We start from the raw sequence: 21,252 nt of genomic DNA on the forward strand, positions 1-21,252 counted from the left end.
CGGGCACGTTGATTGCTGTCGCCTTGTTATCGTTAATGTCGCGACTTCAACACGGGCCGTCAGCACCGTGCGGCGCGATGGCGACGGGGTAGGGGGGGTGGTGCTGGCGGGCAGCCGGCGCCGCAGCCCCCCTTCCCGCCAGGTTTCAGGCGGGGAGGGGGTGCCAGCCCCCGTCATGTCCCTAAACCGCCGCCGGTTCCCCGCCTGGGAGGCGGTGGCCGGGCCCCGCTTCTCTCGGGACGAGGCACCTGAAGCTGCCCAGGCCGCGGCCTGCGGGGGGCGGCCGCCGTCCCGCGCCCCGCCAGCGCCCGGCTGACGTCTGCGGGCCGCGGCCCCTCCCTGCGGCGGCCGCCGGGCCCCGGCCCCGGCCCACCCCCTCTCGCCGGGGACCGGCCGCCTCCGGCAGGGCTGCGCGGCCCGGGAGGGGTCTCCTCACAGCCCGCCGGGCCGGGGCGCGGGGGAGGCTCGCTCTGAGCCTGGCCGGGAAGAGCGGAGGGGCCGGGGGGGTGGGTGGCTTGGCGTCGGGGAGAGGGATGGAAGACAGCCTGCCCTGCCTGGCCGCTGCCTGCGACCCCTCGGCGCTCGTCGGCTTCTGCACGGGTAAAGTACCGCCGCCTGCCCCGCGAGGGGAGGGGACCGGCACCGGGCACCCGCCGCCCCGCCAGTCTGTGAGGGCTCCCTGAAAGTGACCGCCCGCTCTTTTCGCTCAGCGGCTCCCTTCCCTGGAGGTGTGGGGGGGTGGGAAGGGAAACGTGTGAAGTAAACAGCGGGGTTAAATATTTAAATATTTATCCGTGCCGATTAAGTTAGCGCTGCGCCCTCCTGAGCAGCCGGCGAGGTGTGCTGCACTCCGGGGCTGCGCTGCGGCATCCTAACCTTGAGAAAGTTTTAAAAAAAAAACAAACAAAAAAACAAAAAAAAAACACCCCAAAAAAACCCCATGCCTGTGGATAGGGGATAACGTGAGGGGAAGGAGGGATGAGGAGGTTAGTAGTGGTTGAGCAGAGGGCTCCGGGCGTGGGTGCCGCTGGGCGCTCCCGCCCCCACGGGACGCCGGCGAGGGGCCCGTCCCGCCGGGTCGCGGTCCGGCCCGGCCCTTAGATGGGGAGTATTTTGTGGGAAACGCCCTTCTCAGACCTCGGGAAGGAGCTGCTGCTGTGTGTCCCTTTCGTTTCGACCCCTCGCTTTTAGGGTTTTCCGAAGGAAAAGCGGGAGGGAATGCCGTCGGGAAGCCGTCGGGCCTCAGGCAGGAGGCGGTGCAGGCTCGGCCAGCGGGGGCTGCTGCGGCTCCGTGCACATGGCTGTGCTGCTGCTCTCTCTGCGAAACCCTTCAGGACTAAGAGTTTGGTCCCGTTCCCCCCCCCCCGCTTTATTTTTACTATTTTCATTGTAAAAACAAAATATTTCAACACATATATCCTTTCTTTAAACAGCTGCTATCAAGCCAGCCTCTCTTCGAGTGTAAATCGGGTAATTAATCGCAGCATTCTAGCTGTATCAACCCAAAGTATGAGAGTTAAGTCGTAAAAAGACCAACCGAACAAATAAACCCCACTAATAAATCAGATGGTATATGCATACAACGTATGTATATACAATACATAAAACGCATTGCTCTTGTATGTGGTGAAGTGTGTTATTGCGAATGAAACAAACATCGCCGAGCAGCTCTTCTTTGTTTGCTGATTCATACCCTGCGGTTTTGATACGAATAGAGCATCTTGCATAGAAAACCTTATACTTTTATCCTGAAATATGATGGTCAACAGGAAAGTTTGTTTAAAAAATAAATAAATAAATAAACAAAACCACCCAAGGGCAGGTGTTCAATGTATAAATTTCTGTGTGTATTTAGTGGGAGAGAGGAACGACCTTGCTATGGTGTACTTTCTTAAAGTGAGCAATGCAGTGTACTTTATCTGCTTCAGAATTCAAAGCATTCAGTTTAGAATTCAAGATGTTGCAATGCTTGGGAAAGAGGGAGGGCGAATTGGAAATTTTAAAATTACAAGTGCTTCGTACAGTCTTTTGCAGGCTTGCAAGGATTTTTACGGTAGAAAAGAAAGGGAAATATTTAACTGTTTATCTTTAGAACGAAATTCAAAGAACAGCAGGTTTTATGGCTGTAACTTGCAGCTTTGTTTCTGATGAGTTAAGATATTTCAGTTGACTTTAATGGCTTTTAGCAAGAGTTTCTGTGATCGTCTGTAAAAAGAGTAGCAGTGTCTCAGACTTGAGCTTGCGGCGTATCTTGAATTTCAGAAGTGAGTGTGGTGTGATGGACTTGCCTTTGAGATTTGTCTAGAAATCCGGCAGAATAAGGTGCAAGAAATACATTATTTTCTTAATGCATGCATTCTACTTTAATTTGTTTCTGTATCTTAGAAAAAAATCTTGACTGAAATCTTGACACAAGACGGAGGATTTTGCCGAAAGAGTTTAAGACAGCATTTGTAATTAAAAAAAAAAACATGGCTTTGGATACTTTTAGCAGTGTAATATATTCTGCTGTTTTAAAATTTGATTCCTTATATCATTAGACCTAATGTATCTTTATATAAAGGTTTCTGAGGAATGTGTGTTGGCTGGCAAATAAACTTACAGCGATAAGAAACTGGTATTATGGAGAATCAACAAGTGCTTTGTTCATGTGAAATTTCTAACCTTGTCCTCAAGGGCTCCTTGCCCTGAGGGCTTTTAGTAACTTTGCAGTGGTAACAAGTAGGAAAAAGCCTGAGATTAAGCTGTAGAAAGAATTTGAATTTATTTTTCTTTGTCCATAACGTGCTCATTCTTGCTTTGAGGAGACTCATTCTGCTATTTGAAGGAGACTAAGGCTTTGTACTAACAGTAGGGTAGTCCAGGTGAGGTTTTTGGGGAAAACTTTTTTAATAAGTATTCTATAGATATATGCTTTTCTACAGGAACTTCCCTACCTTACCTTTAATTGTGGTTTATTTTTATACATACATCCAATTGCTCATTTCTTGGCAAAGTTGAGAATAGGTTCCTAATTCAGCAGCGAAGCACTAGCACTCCCTTTTACCATATGGGATATCGGCGCTGATGGGCAGCTTGATCAGATTTTTAAAAAAGCTTGTTTGATGTCAGTAGGGACAACTTCTCTTTTTCTACTTGTTAAGTAAGGCTTAATTAGCCTTTTATAATTAAAACTAAGTTAAAACTAAATTAAAACTTTTATAATTAAAACTAAGGCAAAGGCTTATGTCATATTGTGTCCCTTCAGGAAGTTCTTAGCTATCACATTAGATCTGGGCTAGAATTTAGCTTAGGTCATACAGATCAGGATAGAAATTTTCAGTTTGAACACGGAAAATCCTTACCTACAAAGAAAACTTTAGTTTTGCATGCTTCTTGATTAAACTTTTCCCTCCAGTGACACTTAGCATTGTAAACAGTATTTAAAAATGGAAGAAAAAAGCCCACCAGTGTCCCCAAATTTGTAAACTCTGTTGCTTTCAGACTCTTAAATTGATTAGGATAAATTTATTTTTAATGTTAGGATTAGTAGAGAGTTTGCTGAGGTGGTGTTTCATAGCGGGGGTTTGCCAGTTGCTGGAGGCATTGATGGTAAAGGTATTGTGGGGGCTCTTTGTGGCTTCTGCAGAGGTGAAACCAGGTCTTCCTTGAGCTTGGTGCTGCTCACCGAGGAGGTGACACCTGCCTGAGAGGCCACCTTGGCCAGCAGAGGCTTTGCCTTCCACAGTGCTGGCAGGGGCGGACAGTGGCTGGTGCATGGTGCTGCTCCTGATGCTTTGCTTCCCTGCCCAGGTGCCCGAGGAGAAGTACCTACTTTGAAATAGTGCCTAACATATGGAACTTTGCTTTTAGTATTCAAATGTTACAGAGGCTTTTTTCTTTCTAGTCCCTGTTACGTAAGCAAAAATAGACAAATTTGACATAAAACCCCTACTTTCAGCTTGATATTTTACTTAAAAGGGTGGTTAGTTACTGGTTGGAGATCAGCGAAATAAACCAAGTATCAGCCTATTCCAGGGGATTACATCTCTCTAAATAGTGTTCTTCTTATAGTCTTGGACTGCCACAACTACAACGTTTGTGTTGATGCAGTGAAGACTTTTTAAATGAGACAACTTTTGCTGTAATTGCATTGAAAACTTTTGAGCTAGCCTTACTCTAGGCGCTGCCAATAATAATGATGATAAATGTAAAACTCCATATCACTGTCTTAATACTTCTAAAAAAATAAAATTTAAAAAAAGTCTGAAAGAATCTGTATCATCTTAGTTGATTCACCTAAAATGTTATAATATTCAGTGTTTGATTAAATATTTAACTTCCTGTACGTTTCAGTGTATTTGATGCACAATTTGATTATGTGAGAGTCAGTGCTGTCATAGCGAGTTTGAAAACTACTTTAAATTATTTGTTCTGAGTAATTGGGAAGTAATCAATCCACATTATCGTTTCCATCACCCAAAAGTATCAGACTCAGACTCAAGCAGTCCTCCCTTCAATTGATGTATTTTTATGAAGGAGGGGAGAGTTCCCACCAGCCTATGCTGGCTTACCTAGTATGAGATTTCCAACTGGGAAGATGGGCGAAGCCTTTTTGACGTACTGTGAGCACTGCTGTAGGTCCAAATCCAGTGTTCAGTGAGCAGGCGTTTGCCCTGGGGGATGAGGGTCAGCCTTGCCGAGTGTCCCAAAACTCATTTAAGCATTTTTGCTGTTGGGAAGTTACATTAGTGAGGAGGTTTAAAGAATGAAAAGCTATATTAGAATAGTATTGTCCACAGTCCTGGGCTAGAAATATGTTGATAGTTTGTCTGAACTTGCTTTCCTGTTTTCCAGGAAGAAAACCTATTTGATAGTAGCACTCTTAAAGAACCTCAGTGAGTTTGCTGGGCAAAGGAGGCAGAATGTTTTATTTTCTAGAAATAATGAAACGCAACCTAGCTATTTCACAAGAGCTGGGGCTCCTTCTCCCCAAGGTTATGGTAGTCCAAATGCTTTAGGTTGTATTTTGGGAAAATTCTCTGCTTCCTATTGATCCCCTGACTGAAGGGCAAACTGGTCCCTCGCAATCAGGATGGTAGTCACCAAGAAATGAATGCAAAGGGTTCCTTTTTTGTAGAAATGGCCATTCATGCTTGTAATTGAAGGGTTTAAATGCCTGTGAATGGGGGTCTCTGAATGTAGGGACAAATGAAATATTACTCTCCTTTTGTATGCTTCTCTGCTAATTATTCCATAATTTATAGGAGTAGTTGATGGCAGCCACCACTCTTTACTGGCATAATTTCCCACATCATTTCAACATCTTCAGCTAGGATCCTTGTCTCATGTATAGAGATGAAATCCCATCTCATTATAGTTCATGAAAATACCATTGCTGCCTCTTACGCAGCTGTAAGTTGACTAGAATTTGCAGAATAATGTATACTTGTTTTTAAGTTCTACTTCCTTACCAGATAAGTATGGTTTTATGTGCCACCTTCTACTAATTTGGCAGACTTAAATTAAGCTTTTATTGAGTGGTTATATTGAGTAATTATAAGCACAGCTGGGCTAAGCAGTATTTACTTGCTTGATGAGTTAGCTGAGCCTATGCTTAATGAAGTGAGCTATAAGCTAGATGAGCTAGCTGTTTCCAGGCTTCATTACGTTAAATTTAGTGTCAAAGTGCCATTTCCTCTTCAGGAACCCACTTTCCATGTAACTGAGAGAAGTGATGCGCCTGGTCCCACCCAGCTGTGTGCAGGACGGGTGGGTGCGGTGGCGTCGGGCAGAGCCATGGGGGTCCCTCTGTCAGGTCAAACACGGTGTTCGACTCTGCATGTTGTCGACTGCAGATGTGTTGTACACGTTTGCATGTACACAGCTCATCAAAAATCTTCCAATGTATGTCTCAACTGAGAAACAAAAGAAAAAGTCTATCTGGTACATACTTTGGTAAATATCTGCATTATTGCACTTTAGCATGTGACTAAATATCTGCAATATTGCACTGTAACAGCAGTGCTATGTAGATAGGACATAAAATTACGAATATCATAAAGGTCTGTAGGGGTTTTCATCTCATACTGTTTAGAAGGTTAATACTTGCCTTGACTCAATGGAAAAGTCTCACTTCTTTAACTTAATAGTTAACTTTCAAAAATGTGGTTACATTTTTTGGTGATGTTTCTTCTGCTTTGCTATTCATGTCACTTCTGACAGTTCTAGGAATAAGTCTTAGTCATCAAAAGGGGGTTGATGAGGACTTGGGCAGGGTAGCAGTTGGCATTTTCTTAGCAGTTGCAGAAAGTAATTGCAAGGTGAAGTAACTGCAAGCTTGAAGCTGCTGAAGTACCAAATTTGGTGAAATTTCAGAGGTGCAGTTGACGCAGCAGACTTTTCATTAAAGGTCAGATAAAAAGGTTCAGGCTGCACACACTTCCTTAGCACCGAGTCTTTGCTCTCAAATTTTGAGTAATGCCCAGATTAAGAAACCTAAGAAAGTATCTTTATGAGCCCTACGTCACACCCTCGCTTCACACAGGTAAGTAAATTAATCAGGAAAGCCGCAGCATTGGAAACCTCCCCTTAGTTTTGCGTGCTGCAAAAGTGCTGCTTCAACCCACTCCTTCTGCAGGGAGCCAGAGCAGCTCTGAAAGCGGAAGCTGCAATGAAACACAGAAAAACTGCTGGACATGCAAAACCCACCTGGCGAGCAGGGAAAGGAGAAGGTATGACCAGATGTGACAGTCATTAGTCACAGTTGTTTATAGTGTGTTGAGAAGATGCTCTGATGTATCATAAGAACAGATAGAATTTAGTTACTATGTCTTCTGCCTTTGCTCTTCTCTGCCCGCGCCTTTTTTGTTCTTCATATGCTCTAAAAATGCATGAATTTGTTGGGTTTTGCCCTTGTTTGCCTGTGGTGCTCTTCAGAAGCATTTAAAACCATGAGAATAACCACAGTCAGATTTCTGATACCTATGACATGCACCAAAGGGAGCGTTCCCTTCCAGGAGAAGCTGATTGAGCTGGTCCTTCAGGTTTCTGCATGCTATTGCCACTGTTTTCACCCGTTTGGTCAATGGCTTAAGTGGCACAGTGTCTTGAGCAATAAGGTTTTTGAGGAGTTGGTTTGTGTTTTGGTTTTGTTTTTAGATGATAAAGGGGCAAAAATCGGAGCTGGAAGTGGCTTTTGATTCCTGAGTGGTTTGCACTGACGACGCGCGGTTTCTGTATCGGGTTTACATTATGTGGCTGGTGGTGAAGTGGTGCCGGGGGCTGTTGGGCAGGAGCTGGCAGGGGCAAAGCCATGCTCCTGGCCCTGCTCCCTCCACAGCAGAGCTGTGACACTGCTGGCGCAGGGTCACTTGTCCTCTCCACCTGCGGGTCGATGCCGGGAGTCTTCCCCAGCTCTCTGAGGTAGAGGTACAGGCTGCGGTTCGTGTAGTGCTCTCGTACGAGGACTTCTTGCTATGCGAGTTGCAGGTTGCAAAGCACGGTCACACCTGGTTAGAGCGTGGGCTTGCACAGCAGCTGCAGAGGGCTAAGCGAAGGGAGAAACTTACAGCATGTTGACACAATGGGTTAGTAAATGTGGATTAATAGGTTAAACAGCCTGGCATTTATTCTTGAGTAAGAGCGTGCACTTAAGTAGTTACTACATGGAAGCAGTGATGCTGTCAGCTCCCTCTTGGGCTCGCTCCCTGGTAGTTTATGCAGCCGTACCCGAGGTCGTAGCCCAAGGAACACGCTCGTGCTAGCTCAGTTTTGATTCTTTCCTTGCTAACGCCAAAAATTAAAAATAAAATTTCTAAAATGAGATTATTGGAAAGGTTAGAAGATGCTGAATATGTATAAAACGATTTTGTTCTTATTGACATATTCTGTTGTGGCAGGGGGATCCTTTCATGCATGAAGGATCCTGTTATTTTGGCTGGCAGTATTATGCAGAAATAGCATGCTCCCGGATGGTTCTTTTATACGTATAAATAGCTGAATTAGTGTAGCTAATGCTTAGTAAGTGTATGTGGAATTAATCAGTCTTAAAACACAAGCATTAAAGGAATAAACTGGATAATTCTGTTGTTTAAGGTGATGGCTGTTTCCAGAATAACTATTATTTTTTGGCTTTATATTATTCCCCTCACAGATATCAAACAAAGTTGCAGAAATCTCCAGGATTTTTAAAAGGGAAGAGAACTGAATTGCAAACACCAGTGACCTACAACATAATAGCTTTTTCCAGTATGCTTTTGCAGTTCGTTAGTTGGAAGTCTGTTAGTGTGAAGCTATAAACTTTCTTTCTGTGGGCTGCAAGCAGATTTTTACCCAGCATCGCTGTTGCTGGTGTGTTACAGAAAGTCGGAAGAGATACCCCGTGTGCTGAGGGGAAGAGCTTTGCGGTTGGGCTGCCAGGGAGTGATGGCTGACACAGCGGTGGCAGGTTGAGCAGCAACAGAGAGGCTTTAAGCTCCTGCTGTTTTTTTAACTTGTGTACTTCAGCACACAATGATTCCCATTTCTGAGGATACTTTGGTTGGTGTTGGTTCTTGATTAATTAATCCCTTGATTTTGGGGGGAAAAGGAGGAAAATGGGAAAAAATGGAGCTGTTACATAGTCACAACAGGTTTAATTCTTGTTTCCCTATCAAGTATTTCTAATGCACATCCATGATCAGTCCCGTATCCCGTGCTATGTGTAGGGGTGTTTTCTTTACCTAAAACCTGTTACTTTGTAGCAAATAACGGGAAAAGAAAGCTGAAGATTTTTTTTCCACTTCAGAACCTCCATTTATTCAAAGAACAGACTATAAGTAATCTGTTTGTTTATGATACAAAACGTGATGTATTTAAGCACCTTCAATAGAAATACGGTCCCTTTTGAGAAGGAAGGAAAAGGGATCCCCCATGGAAGCGTGATGTTTTTCCCATGTGGGCAAATTCCATGCACACATTCATGATGGTTTCATATGATTTATCAATAGCGATTATGACACTTCAATTTTGTGTAGGACTTCTACATAACATATGTTCAAGGTGAAATCTTAGAAGTTTTTAGCATGCCTACGTCTTCCAAAATGTTCTGTTCAGTGATTGATTTTTCTCTGAGAAGCTGTAGCATCACATAACACTGTTTCCATGCATTTGTGTTTGTTTGCAGGTGAATTGATTCTGAAACCTGCTTTGCGTCTTAGCCTGAATAAAGATGAGACCTAATTCTTCCCTTTCCAGTGCAGTTTTCCATTTTAGGCATAATAGCGCCAGGATTAGCAACTGAAATTATCATTGAATCTGGCTTCATTTTTATGTATTCATTTCTGTGGACGCAGGTTAACTATAGCTTTTTAAAATACATGTATAGTCACACATAGAGAAGTCTGTCATGTTGTTGAGGAGTTCTTCCTTTTCATGAATTAAATTAGTTTAATCTCATTGTTACCTCATTTGTTTGTAGAGCATTTGTGGAAACTTATTGTTGGTAGTGTCCGTGCTGAGGAAAACGTGGCAGCACTTGGTGGTAGATCTGCAATCTGAATTGTTTAAAAGAGTATCTTTGTTTGCAAAATAATAAACATTAATATCAAATATTTCTACAGCTGTTCAGATGCAGCATGTTGCAGAATGGCAGCATCGATGATGGGCCAGTCCGTCCCCTGTCAGGCAGCAGCAGCCACAGCGGCAGGAAAGGTGTGAGCAATGCTTTCCACCCACACCTTGTTTATAGGCGTTAACTTCAAAGCTTCTTTTTAATTGCTAACATAATGAAACAAAAGGAGCTTAACTAAAGAACTAGTCGTTTTTTAATTGTATTTATGCTCAGCTCCCCTTGTTGAGGGTGGCTGTTGACTTACACCAGTGTAGATATTTCTGCTTGCTGTCTGGACTGAAATGTTTTCTGTGACACACGGTGTGCGAATATTCCCTTTATTTCTCAATACTTGCTCCTCTGTAGTAACTGAAATGGAGATTGTGAGTAATGTGCGATGGGTAGTTGCAGATACCATCTTACAGGTTGGCTGTGTGGGAGTCATGCAGCTTGTGCTTTATTCTTGAAACTAAGCAGATAGCTTTGCAGCGTCTATACTATGACTAGTCTGTACAGAGAAGTTTTAGTTCTTGTGTATGTAAAAAAAAAAAACAAAAAAAACAAACAAACAAACAAACAAAAAAAAAAAACCAAAAAAAACCCCAACCCAACCAAACCCACTGTTTGTTGGTTCGGTTCCACCTGGAGTAAGGATTAGCTGGCGTAGAGATGCTCCTCTAGTACCAAAGCTGCCAGCATTTGCAGAAGTTGAGGAAGCATCTTAGTGGAGGTAAACAAAAGTGGGATTTTGACTGCAGCTGTTGGAACTGCGTGTTGGATCTAGCTTGTGATTAGAGAGATTTAGTCTCACTCCCAAGAAACAATGGACTTCTAAAAATACCAAAAGCAAATCTTATGTCTGTTCTTGCCCAGGAGATACAGGAGGGGTTTAATGACTGTAAGATGGTATTCCCTGCTGCAGCAGCAAGTGAAACGTTTCCAACGCAGAGCTGGGATAAGGAGTGCCTTCTGCAGGAGATGCTTCCTGTTGGGATGGAGCATGACGCGCATGCAAGCACAACCGGTTGCCCTGGCCCACTGCGTCAGTGCCTCAGCCATGGTGGGTGGGCATGGGAGAAAGCTTAACCCTGGAATTAATACTCCCACCAGAAGGCTTGTCTCTTAATAGAGCTTATTTTTTTACAAGGGATGGAGTGTATTGTCATCCTTAGCTTTTGGATAAGAAAATGTAAAAAGGACAGGGACTTTTCAAGGTCGCTTTAGCTTGTCAGAGAGAAAGGTGGTGTTTTACTGAATAGGCTCTGGTATTAAGAGGCAATGAAGAAGCGGCTGCATAGGGCTGTGAGTAAGGGACAGGCATTCTTGTACCTGAAATACCAGAAAACTAAGATAAGACAGTGAGTTGCTAAGTCTCTTTCCAAATAGATTTTCCCTTTATTTGAAATCACTATGTCCATCCTGTGACTCGGAGAGATAAGAGCTGTCGAGTACCCTGCTGTGTACACCAGCCCTGGTCCCCTTCCCGTTGAAGCTGCTGAGCACAAAAACCCGCCAGATCCTGCTCTTGCCTGCAGAGCCAAAAGGGGAGGCTTCCCCCATGGGGGAGTGGAGTGTTTTGGGAGAGGGAGCTCGGAGAGCCCGGGGGGATGCCAGCACCACAAAACCAAATTGCAGGGGGTTGATGGCCTGTGGGGAGCCACCAGTCTCACTGGGAAGGGGGCACAGGGCTCTTCCATGGGAAGAGCATGGCATCCTGCCCTGCTGCCCTGGCACCCACGAGAGGTTCGCTGTGAATTTGGGGGAGTGCTGATGAAGAGGGCTGTCTGTGTTTTAAGGCTGAATTTTGAGCTTGAAATGACGCTGCAAAGGACAGGCTTGGGCAGCTTTCCCTTAAGCATGAAGAAAGATGAAGATCAGTAAGACAAGCATACACTATGCTCTGTGTTTGGTAGCAATATCAAGAAGTGAATCTCTTTAATGTGGCAGTATATGCTAATACTGATATTTTTATATGCATGTCCATCATTCCGATAGGAGACTCTTCTTGTTGCATAAACATAATACTAAATCTACAAGATAACATCGTATTGCCTGTGAAACACAAACAACTGCTGACAGCTGCACAACCTGTACAGCCTAGATTCACAGGCAAACATTATTGACAAAACCATATTTCTTTGGGATAGGAAATTAATAAAATAGGACAGGACTCTATTTTTCCTGACTCAATGGAGTTTTGCATAGTGGGATTTACGATAGAGTGGCTTAGAATAGCACAGAAGGAGATCAAAGAAACTTAGTTTGTACAGTGGTATTTTTGATGTTACAAATTAGATAGTTAGTTATGAGTCCTGGGGGAAGGAAAAAAGAACGGCACAATGAAGCAGCCAGTACAACAGATTTCAGAAATGTTCCAACACTTCCATTTACAGAGATAATGTCTAACTTGATTGCTAGATAACAGAAGCTGGAGATTATTCATTTGTGTTTCAGGATTTGAGACGAGTAAAATTTTGCAAATAAACACCGCATGGTACAAAATAAATTGTACCCATAAAAGAAGAGGGTATGTTGCTTTGCCTGACGTTATCATGCTGTCTCGCTTAATGATTTCAATGCTTATTTGTTTTGCTGCTGAAATTATACCCTAGAATTGATGAGAATATAGCAAGTTTAAAGAGTAGAAACAGCTTTCCTCTGGGGCAAAAATGTACTTGTTAAAAGCACACCACAAACAAACACTCAGAGAAGTTTGTTGCCCTAATAAGCAATAAATATTTAAGATGTTGGAAGGTTTCCTTAAGTTTCAGATTAAAAGTATGTTGGTACTACTGAATTCAAATGCCTCGCAGCAGAGGATATGCACTGCAGTGATGGGGAATGTCGAACTTCCCCTGTGTTTTTGCAATCTGAAGATTGAATGTTTTACAAACTGGATTTTATTTGCATGTTACTGGAAAAATATATGTTGGAAACATATTTTGGAAATACAGCGTGGAAAATCAGTGGCAACCTGTATGAACTGGGGCTTAAATTCTGGAAAAAACCCAGATACCCTAAATATACAGAGACTTCTCTGAGCAGGAACTGGCATCCTGTCTTTGACAAGAGCTGTTAAAAAATAAGTGGCCCCAGGGGGAGGGAGGGGTGCAGAGAGAGGTGGAGAATGAGATTACTGTGCCTTTTTTTGCCTCTTAAATTATTTTTTTTTTTCCATTTTTTGCCTTTTTCTTTTTTGGCTCTCTTTCAGCCTTTTTCTTTTTGTCTTTTGTGTCCTTTTTCTTTTCTACGACATTTACTGGACTTTGTCATGTTTTGTATGCTGCTGCCTTTTTTCTGAGCCTGAATACGGTTATCATCATCATTCATTTTGTTGAGCAGGTCAGTGATAGTTAATGCTGCTGTCTTTGTAGATGTATACAGTAATGAAATATAGTAAAGAAAAGTGGTGTGAGTGGGAAGTCAAAGGCTGAACCTAAAAGACAGAATTGGGGTAGTCTTTCAAGTCTATATTTAATCTTCTGGATCATATAGGTATTAAGATGCAGCCTTTAATTACTTGATCATAGCCTCCCCCAAGTCAGTACTCAGAAAAGGTGATTCTGCTTAAAAAGCAATTGCTCAGTACTTTGAGTTGCCTTCGTTTTCTCTGCGTGGCTTCCTATGTTATTTTTATGGCAAGGCTTTTAGTCTTGTTTTTCAAGGAAATGTGTGAATTTCAACATTGACTTTGCTACAACACTTAATGGTAGTGCCTCAGTAGCCCACAAGTGTTAATTAACCTTTATGTGGTGTGGGATGATGCTTGCATTTAACAGGTGAAGAGTTAAAAAAGAGATTAAGGTCAAAAGCACCTGCTAATTACCAATATTCTAATTAAGTAATTGCCCAATTTGAAACTCGGAAGACTTGATTGTCAAAGTGCATAGTTAGGACAGCCCTTTACATGTCAAAAGCCTGGTTGGTGTCAGGTACCTGTGAGAGCTCAGCACTTTTCCATGCTGATGTTTGGTGTTTCAGGCTAGGCAGAACATGCAGGTTCTTCCTTCTTTCGGCCTTGGGAGTGTGGGAGGGACGTTTTCCTGCTCTCCATGTCCTGCTCTGGCCACCTTGGAGCCCTGGGCAGTGTCAGGCCTCCGTCCTGCAAAGCTGGAGCCTGTTGAGTGTCTCCACGGGGCGGCTGGGATGCCATCTGCTTGTGGTGCGGGAGGTGAGCAGCGTCAGAGCCCTCGATGAAGACCTGAGAGATCTGGTCCAATGTGAAAAGTTGTTTTCTTAGAAAATTTTAACTAGATCAGTTTGGGCATGGGGGAGGATAGGGGAAAGGAACTCCAGGTGCTGAAATTTTTAGCCTACGTAGTTTCATGCTTGGCATAGTTATTAATTTGTAACTTTTAAATTAGCATTTTTATCATGGAAATGTTCTAACACTTCTAGCACAATGCGAAACATTTTTGACAATGTAATACTAATATATGTGTGCTGAAGTGTTATTTTCAATGCATGTGTAACTTAGAGTGGAGCAGTTCATTGCAGCTGTCTCTTTGGTTGCTATGTGACCTTCCAGGCATATGTGTTAGAAAAGCTGCTCTCTGCTCCTCCCTTTCTTATAGTGTGACATGAAAATAGGGTGCCATCAGATATTAAAAAGAGCTTGGGGTGACTGCGACTGCTGCTAAGTGAGTTTAGCAGGGGATCCTGAGCCAGGTGCCAGTAGCTACCATCAGCTCTTTCTACAGAGTGTAGAGGTCGCTCATCTGTTTGGCAGAAACACCATTTTGGAAGATACAGGCGTGTCCTGCTGGTGGAAGGCCAAGCGTTGAAGAGTCTTGAGCTTCAGAACAGTAATCAGGAGCATCAAGTGCTAAGCAATGCTAGGGGAAGAAAAATACTTAAAAACCACAAGGCCTTTTAAGTAGTGGGTGGTGAAAATCCTGTGAATGGTCTTCCTGTTGAGATTCATCATAATGGAGGTGGAGCTGATACGAAGTATGCAGTTGGGGGAGGATACGTGAGAGCGCCAGCATAATGACTTGCCTCTTCAAGTAATTATGTGGAAACCAGTGTCAAATATAAGAAGTGTGTGTAAGTGTTGGCTTTGTTTTGTTTTCTCAGTCTATGTATCAAAATTAGTATCGGCAGGTATAAAGGCGGATCTGTTTCTTCTTAAAACTTGTGTGCCCAATAAATAATAGTTACCGGAAACTTAGGCAAGCAGGACACTCATGTTGGTCAAATACAGCATGGGTGGAGCCATGCCCTGTGAATCTCGTGCTGATGTATTTCTAGATTATAAGTATTAAAAATAATGGGAGTGTTTATAGCAGCAGATGCAAAGGATTATTACAAAAATATTTTTGTCGTAACAGCTGCAATTTGTGGTTATTATGAAGTTATTTTTTCAGGATGTTTTTGTGTCATCTTTTAATCTTTCTCCTCCCCTTGCTTTTTCATGTCAGCAAAAATAATAAATAAATTTGAAAGCCTATGTGCACAAATCTGTTTAGCATACACAAGTAGAACTGCTGATTATTAGGCATGAAGCTGTAGATCATTTTAGGTGTCAAGCCAACCCTTTAAAATGAGATTGCCTGAAAACACAGGGGAGGTTCTCTGCAATATAACGGTGCAGTAGTAGGCTCACAGACAGGAAGTCGCTTCAAGTGAACCATAAAGCAGTCCACAAACAGCAAAGACCAGTAGTGGCTATTGCATTGCAGAATATTCACATGCCAGGGTAAAATCTTCTTACGAATCATCTACAGAAAAAACACTGCAGTTGTATATATGTTGTGCTTAATTTAAAAGTCCTAAGGAAGCTTTTTCTGGTGTAGTTATATGTCTTTGTTCTTATTTCAGAATTTAATGCAATGCTTTAATGATTTAAATTTAAAGTTTATGGCCCATTTTTGTTGTTTCGTTTGGGAATTTTTTGAGTTTTGGGGTGTATGATTATCTATATAGATCTGTTTATATCTGTACAGATAATTCCAGATGGGCCAGTCAAGTCATGCATAAATAAATTCTTAACAGCATAAATTATATTCCTGTCTGGGTTTTAACTGAGGTTTTTAGGCCAGTCTAGATTTTCAGACTTGAGTGAGGGTTGGGTTTTTTGTCGTTGGTTTGTCGAGGTTTTTTATGGTTAAGATCTGTTTCCATCAGTTAACATGGTGGATTGCACTGCTGTGTTTTATAAGCAGTCTTTTAACATAGTTTATGATTAATAATGCAGATTAGCCATTGGGGTGGTCACTTTTGATGTTTAAGGCACTACTGCTAGACATTGCACTTTATGGTCTGATTCTGCAGTAGGATCTGTGCAAAATGTAGACTTGTGTTTCAAGTGGCTTGTGAAAGGCTAGTGGACAGTAATACATCTTTCTTTATTTACTAGCATGTAGGGGACTAAAATAAGATTGGAGTATGAAACATTAAACAGTGTAATGATCTGCACAAGGAAGACAGTTTCCTCAATGTGTTGGTCCTCGTGCAGCGTCAATCCTGAGAAAACGAGTGGTGTATGACAACATGCATTTTTCCTGAAAACCTGAAGAAATGCCTGTGGAAGAGAAAAATCCAAGGCTTAGCTGGTTTTGGAAGTACTAAGAATGCCGCATATTTGAGAGGTGTGAGTTGAGGACCACTGTCTGTAGTCAATGACTTATCTGTACAAAGGATCTGCATTATTGTTCCACAAGAAAGTACAGAAAGAGCTTTTACCTTTGTCTCCAATAATTAATGTGAGATCAAGCAGTGCATTGTTTTTAATGTGGAATGAAAAAATTGGAACATTAGGGCAAGAGCATGAAAAAGTAAGACAGGAAGTAAAAAATTATGTGGAGTAAATCCGGAGTGTTAAAGGACAGTGTCTTGCATTTATAGGAAGGGAAAACTTGGGCACAACTTCTCACTCCACTTCCATGCCACCAGATCTAGCTTCTAGGGAAACATCAGAAGCTAATACAGTATCATTTGGGGGGAGGAGGGAGCTTTTTTAATCTTCCATGTTTAATCTTTTGTGTTGTGTGTTTTAATTCCCGTTCTCATGTTCCTTCCATGACTCACATCCTTTACAAAACCGAGATCATTTGTGTGTGTGTGCTGACATTTGGAGGAGGTGAAGGAGATACTGTGGGCAAAAGTCTAGAGTCTAATTCTACCTTTTTTTAAAAAGAGAATTACATGTTAAGAGATATGGAGTGAAATTCCTGATCTTTTATAAGCTAATCTTAAAACAAGTGGGCTGCAGAAAACTGCAGAGAATTTTATTTCACTTAACAGGGTAGGAAAAATAAATATGTCAGTTATCTCTCTGGAAATATAAGCCTCATCTAGAGTCAAATTATTCACTGCCCTTCAGAGTAAAAATTACAAGTTGTGCAAATAATACCTTCCTGCACACATGGACGGATCATAGTCCTAGTGAGAAATGGTTCTTTTGGGCCAATTATCTCTTGAAATAGTCAGCCAGATCCTTATACCAGTCCAAGTAATTTCTGTTGCATTTCTGTAATAAAAGACTCTTTACACTCTGGGGAAAACATAGAAAACCGTGTGGGTGCCTTGGCAGGCAGGGGTTTAAAAATACCTGTGGCTTGTGTGGTTTTATTGGATAAAATGTAGGATTTTCCACCCTGTGGTTTAAATTTCTATGTGCTGGAGTTTGTAGAATTTGTTTTTCTGAAATGTTGCTTATGTCTAAAATGAAGCCCTTATTTATGTTTAGTCAGGGCTGGCAGGAGTCACTCAGAGAAGTGATAATGGATGCTCTGGAATTGTTGAGGGGCCCCGGAATAGACGGTTCAGTAGTAAGATATATTGTTTTCAAATGCAGCCAGTTCAAATCTCTCCTAGGCAGTGAGTGATGAAGGGTGATGCTTTTCAAAAGCTGTTATCCTCACGTGCCTGGTTGGTGACATGTGAGGAGAAAAGTGATATGTAGGTTGGGAGGTTTGTTAAGTACCATCACTATGTATTGGATACCCCTTTCAAAGTTCCTGGCTGAAGTCTAAGGGGCGGTTTGAGCTGCTGCTTTGTTCAGTCTGCTGGGAGGGGTTTGACGCAGGTGACTGTGAGGGGTCACATGTAGTGTAATGCATCTGTTTAATGCTGTTTGTTGGCAATTAAAAATGAACCCTAATTTTTAGGCTCATCCAGATGTCTCAAGAGTGAATTGAATACAAACGTCCCATATACATCCCTGCTTACTCCAAAAGCAGGGGAAGAATTGATGTTTTTATGGCTAAAATTAAAAATCAAACTAGTGAACTATGATAAAATAACAAGACATCTTACTTTGAAAGTTACAGTTGTGTGTTTAGACCTAGCATGTTTTTGCTGTCATTTGAGTACCAATACTCGTATCTTATACCACTTTTTAAGATGGAAGGACCTTAGATCCACATCTGTGTGGATGTCTTCTCACTACGACCAGCAGGCATTGCAGATGGTGCTTTTTTTGCAATGGATGTTGTTCCCAGTGGCTACCTTGAAGGCACAGATCATGGACAGCTTGGGAAATGTGACCGACACATCAGAAAGGATGCTGTGTTGTTACAATAAAAATAACCAGATGACTAAAAAGGTCTTCTGAAAATGGATTAAGTGAATGAATCAATAGTCAATTACGCTTACAAATGTCTTGCTATATTTCCTAGTCTGGTTTCCCTCTTTAAATAAGTAAATAAATCTCCCTCTGGTTTAGTAACTTAAGAGTGGCTCATGGAAGGCCTGGATAGATGTCTGAGAACAGCATGAGGGAAAGGCCAGATGTTTAGGAGTGGGAAAAGAGAAAGGGAGGAGATGGACTTTTGCTTCTTAAGTGACTGACTTTGTACTTGCACAAGAGCTCTTACCACTCTGAAGGGGGAAGGGCATGCCCTTGAAGGAAGCTTTTTCTTTAAACTTCTTTTGAAGTAGTTCTTTAGATTATAAGAATGTATTTTTAACGGAAGAGGAAATCTGGACGAGATTTTGTAAACTTCTGCGACAAAAAAAAAAAAAAAAAAACCAAAAAAAAAAAATCCAACCAAAACAACTCTAGTTTTGCCTTGTGCAGATTTGTCAGAATGATCTCAAGGATTGCAGTTGTGTTTACTGTCAAGGCATATCCTTTTAAGCTAATCCCTACCTGACTTACTTTTCAAGACATTGACAAGAAGGGCATGTTGGAGTTCAGTTGAATATTTGCTGTCATGGATGAGGTATTTGGGTTGGGAATTGCTCGTTTTAATTCTCTAATAGTTGCCAGTGTAATGTATGATTGTCATCACTTGAAACAGATGCTGCTTCTGTAGAGTGATAAAGAACAATAAAATGTCTTCCCAGCGTGCTACTGTGTTCTTTGATCAACCAAAATGTTCTTGATTTCCAAGTAATCTTCTTGCTGTCCAACTTCTCCTTTCAGTCGCTGTGTCTCATGTGCCCTCTCTGCAGTGCAAAGCGTCCGCTGGTGGTTTGAAACCTCTTCTCTCCCGTTGTACACATGTAGCCCATTGCTTGCCTATTTTTGAATCAGATGAGTGGCTTAACCTTCTTGGTTTCCTACTCATGCCCCACTTACACAGCTACAACCTCTGACAAGCTGTTGTGATGATGTTGCGTTTGAGGGTCCTTCTGCCCCTGCATGCCATGTCTAGGGGTGAAGCCTCCATAGTGCAGGTCACAGAGGTGAACATTGGCCAACTCTGCTACCATCTCATTTGATGTGTTGAGGAGGTGAAAGCATTGCAGTTCACCCTTATTGGGCAGAAGGATTTGCTCTCCTGTTCACCTTTGAAGTTAGTGACATAACTGTAGCTTTGGGAGCTGCAGGAGCCGTCTAATATGCCCATTTTGGGGAGTGCTGGGGTTCAGCAGAAGCAGTGTAGCCAACGTTAGTAGTCAGTGGGAAAAAGGATGCCCGTGTCAGGCAGCCAGCGCTCTACCAGAGTGCTTGCTTCTGTGCTCATCAGAGAGACCGACCAACAGCGGAGCCTTTCCTGGTTTGGTAATTACTGTTATTTGGACTCCACACTGGGAACACAGTAATATCTGGCTTATAAATTGATTATTTGACATAGCTACATGCTACTTACTCTTTTTACAAATGTTTTATAGTAATCTGTATATTTATACAGCCTGGGAATTCATCCGTAATTTATCCATTATAAGACCTTTTAATAGTTCATTAATTGAGGGCTTTAGCAGGCAAAAAAGGAAAAAATTAAGCTTTCTCTCTCCTTTTTTTTTTTTTTTTAAAAAAAAAAAAAGGAAATGTTAAACTTCTCTCTTCTGTGTTTGGACTACTACTCCAGTGTAAGATGAGATATAAAGATCATAGTATTTTGAAAATAATTGTCACTATTTTCTGCAATGGTCGTTTGTCCACTGCATGTATTTAAAGGCTAATATTGTAAGGATAGGGAAAGCATTAATTATATGGTACTTCTTTCAGTCCGTTTACTTCCCTAAAATAAAACCTTTTCTTCATGAATTAATTTATGTAAATGTACCTTAGTTCCTTTTTATGTGCTGTATAGGTACATGTGCTTGTAGGAAATTCTGCTAGCTCCTTAAAACAGATGGATTTTTAAGTTTTGAAAATGGAGGTTTGAATAAAAGAATCTTACACAGTCCTTCCCAGTCTGGGGTAGCTGTCACCTGGTCTGGATTTGTAAAGTTCTATTGAGAGAGCATCAGATATGCTGGGCTGTAGAGTCGTTAAAATAACTTTTCTGCATAGAGGAGGTTCAGTTGTGGCTGGTGATATTAAAGGCATTTCGTTCAGAGTTGTTCTGATCTGTTGTCTCTGGATCTCTGTTTGATTGCCTGCCTTATTAATTCCCCTGCAGTTCTTTTTATTTGTTAGCCTGAATGAATATAGTATTAACCATGAAGTGATACACTTCTGCTTTTCGTTTAACCAAATAGTGAATTAAATCAATATGCAAAACTGTCGTCTTGTAGGAGTTGTTTTTTCAAAGTAATCTTAACTGTTCCTTTCAGTTTAATAATATTTGTGAATACATTTCACTACTACTATTAGTTTGCTGTACTAATTCCTTGTAGGAATTTTGTTAGTGTTGTGAAAGTATTACTGTGATTCTTTATTTTGGTTAGTTCAATTCTTGGTTCCTCAGTAGTGTTTTTTAACTGAATGAAAGTTGGCATTAAACTCCATAATCTCTTTCACATTTAATTCATTGGAGGGGTTTGGCTCAGTGTTTCTTCTGCATACAGTTATTTTAAAAGTGCCTTTATGCAAGTATTTCAAAGATTAAGGCATTTTTAGTGGAAAAATAGAGTTTTAGGATTGTGGCTTATATTAACTTTTTTTTTTCCTTAGTATGTCTTCGTAAGATTAGTGAACTAAAGTTTAGATTATATATAATCGCAATAATAATACCAGCTATTTACCCTTACATGTAAATTTGCTGTTTGTGTATATTTCATAGAACATGGACTTACACTGTCTGTTTGTATAATACAGGTAAATTTTGTAAATCTGTATTAGAAGTTCCTTCCTGAGTTTCTGATAAGCCTAAATCAGGATGGATAAGGAGTTCAGTACTTTGTGATGGAGCAACATATTCTTTTATGTTGGTTTTTTTTTTTTAAGTGGTTGGCCTGTGATTTATTGGAACAGCCAAATACAAAAATCTGTTATGTGTTATTTTGGCTTGGCAGAAATAATGCAAAGAACTGTCAAAGGCAAAGAGTATGCAGAAGCTGTAATT

General features: G+C 41.6%; 1 protein-coding gene across 3 annotated transcripts in view; it reads left to right on the forward strand.

Annotated features, from left to right (window-relative positions):
- EML4 (EMAP like 4) overlaps positions 1-21,252 on the forward strand; it is a 163,689-nt gene that overhangs the window by 68,476 nt on the left and 73,961 nt on the right. For 2 of the 3 annotated variants that reach the window (XM_074579550.1, XM_074579554.1), the window contains exon 1: positions 502-600. The exons of the other annotated variant lie outside the window; for it this stretch is intronic. In XM_074579550.1, coding sequence (XP_074435651.1) covers positions 534-600 — 67 coding nt within the window. In that variant the 5' untranslated portion in view covers positions 502-533. Of the gene's footprint in view, positions 1-501; positions 601-21,252 lie in introns of those variants that run through there. 3 annotated transcript variants of the gene reach the window in all.

This window comes from Larus michahellis, chromosome 3, assembly GCF_964199755.1.
Source record: "Larus michahellis chromosome 3, bLarMic1.1, whole genome shotgun sequence".
Lineage (NCBI taxonomy): Eukaryota > Metazoa > Chordata > Aves > Charadriiformes > Laridae > Larus > Larus michahellis.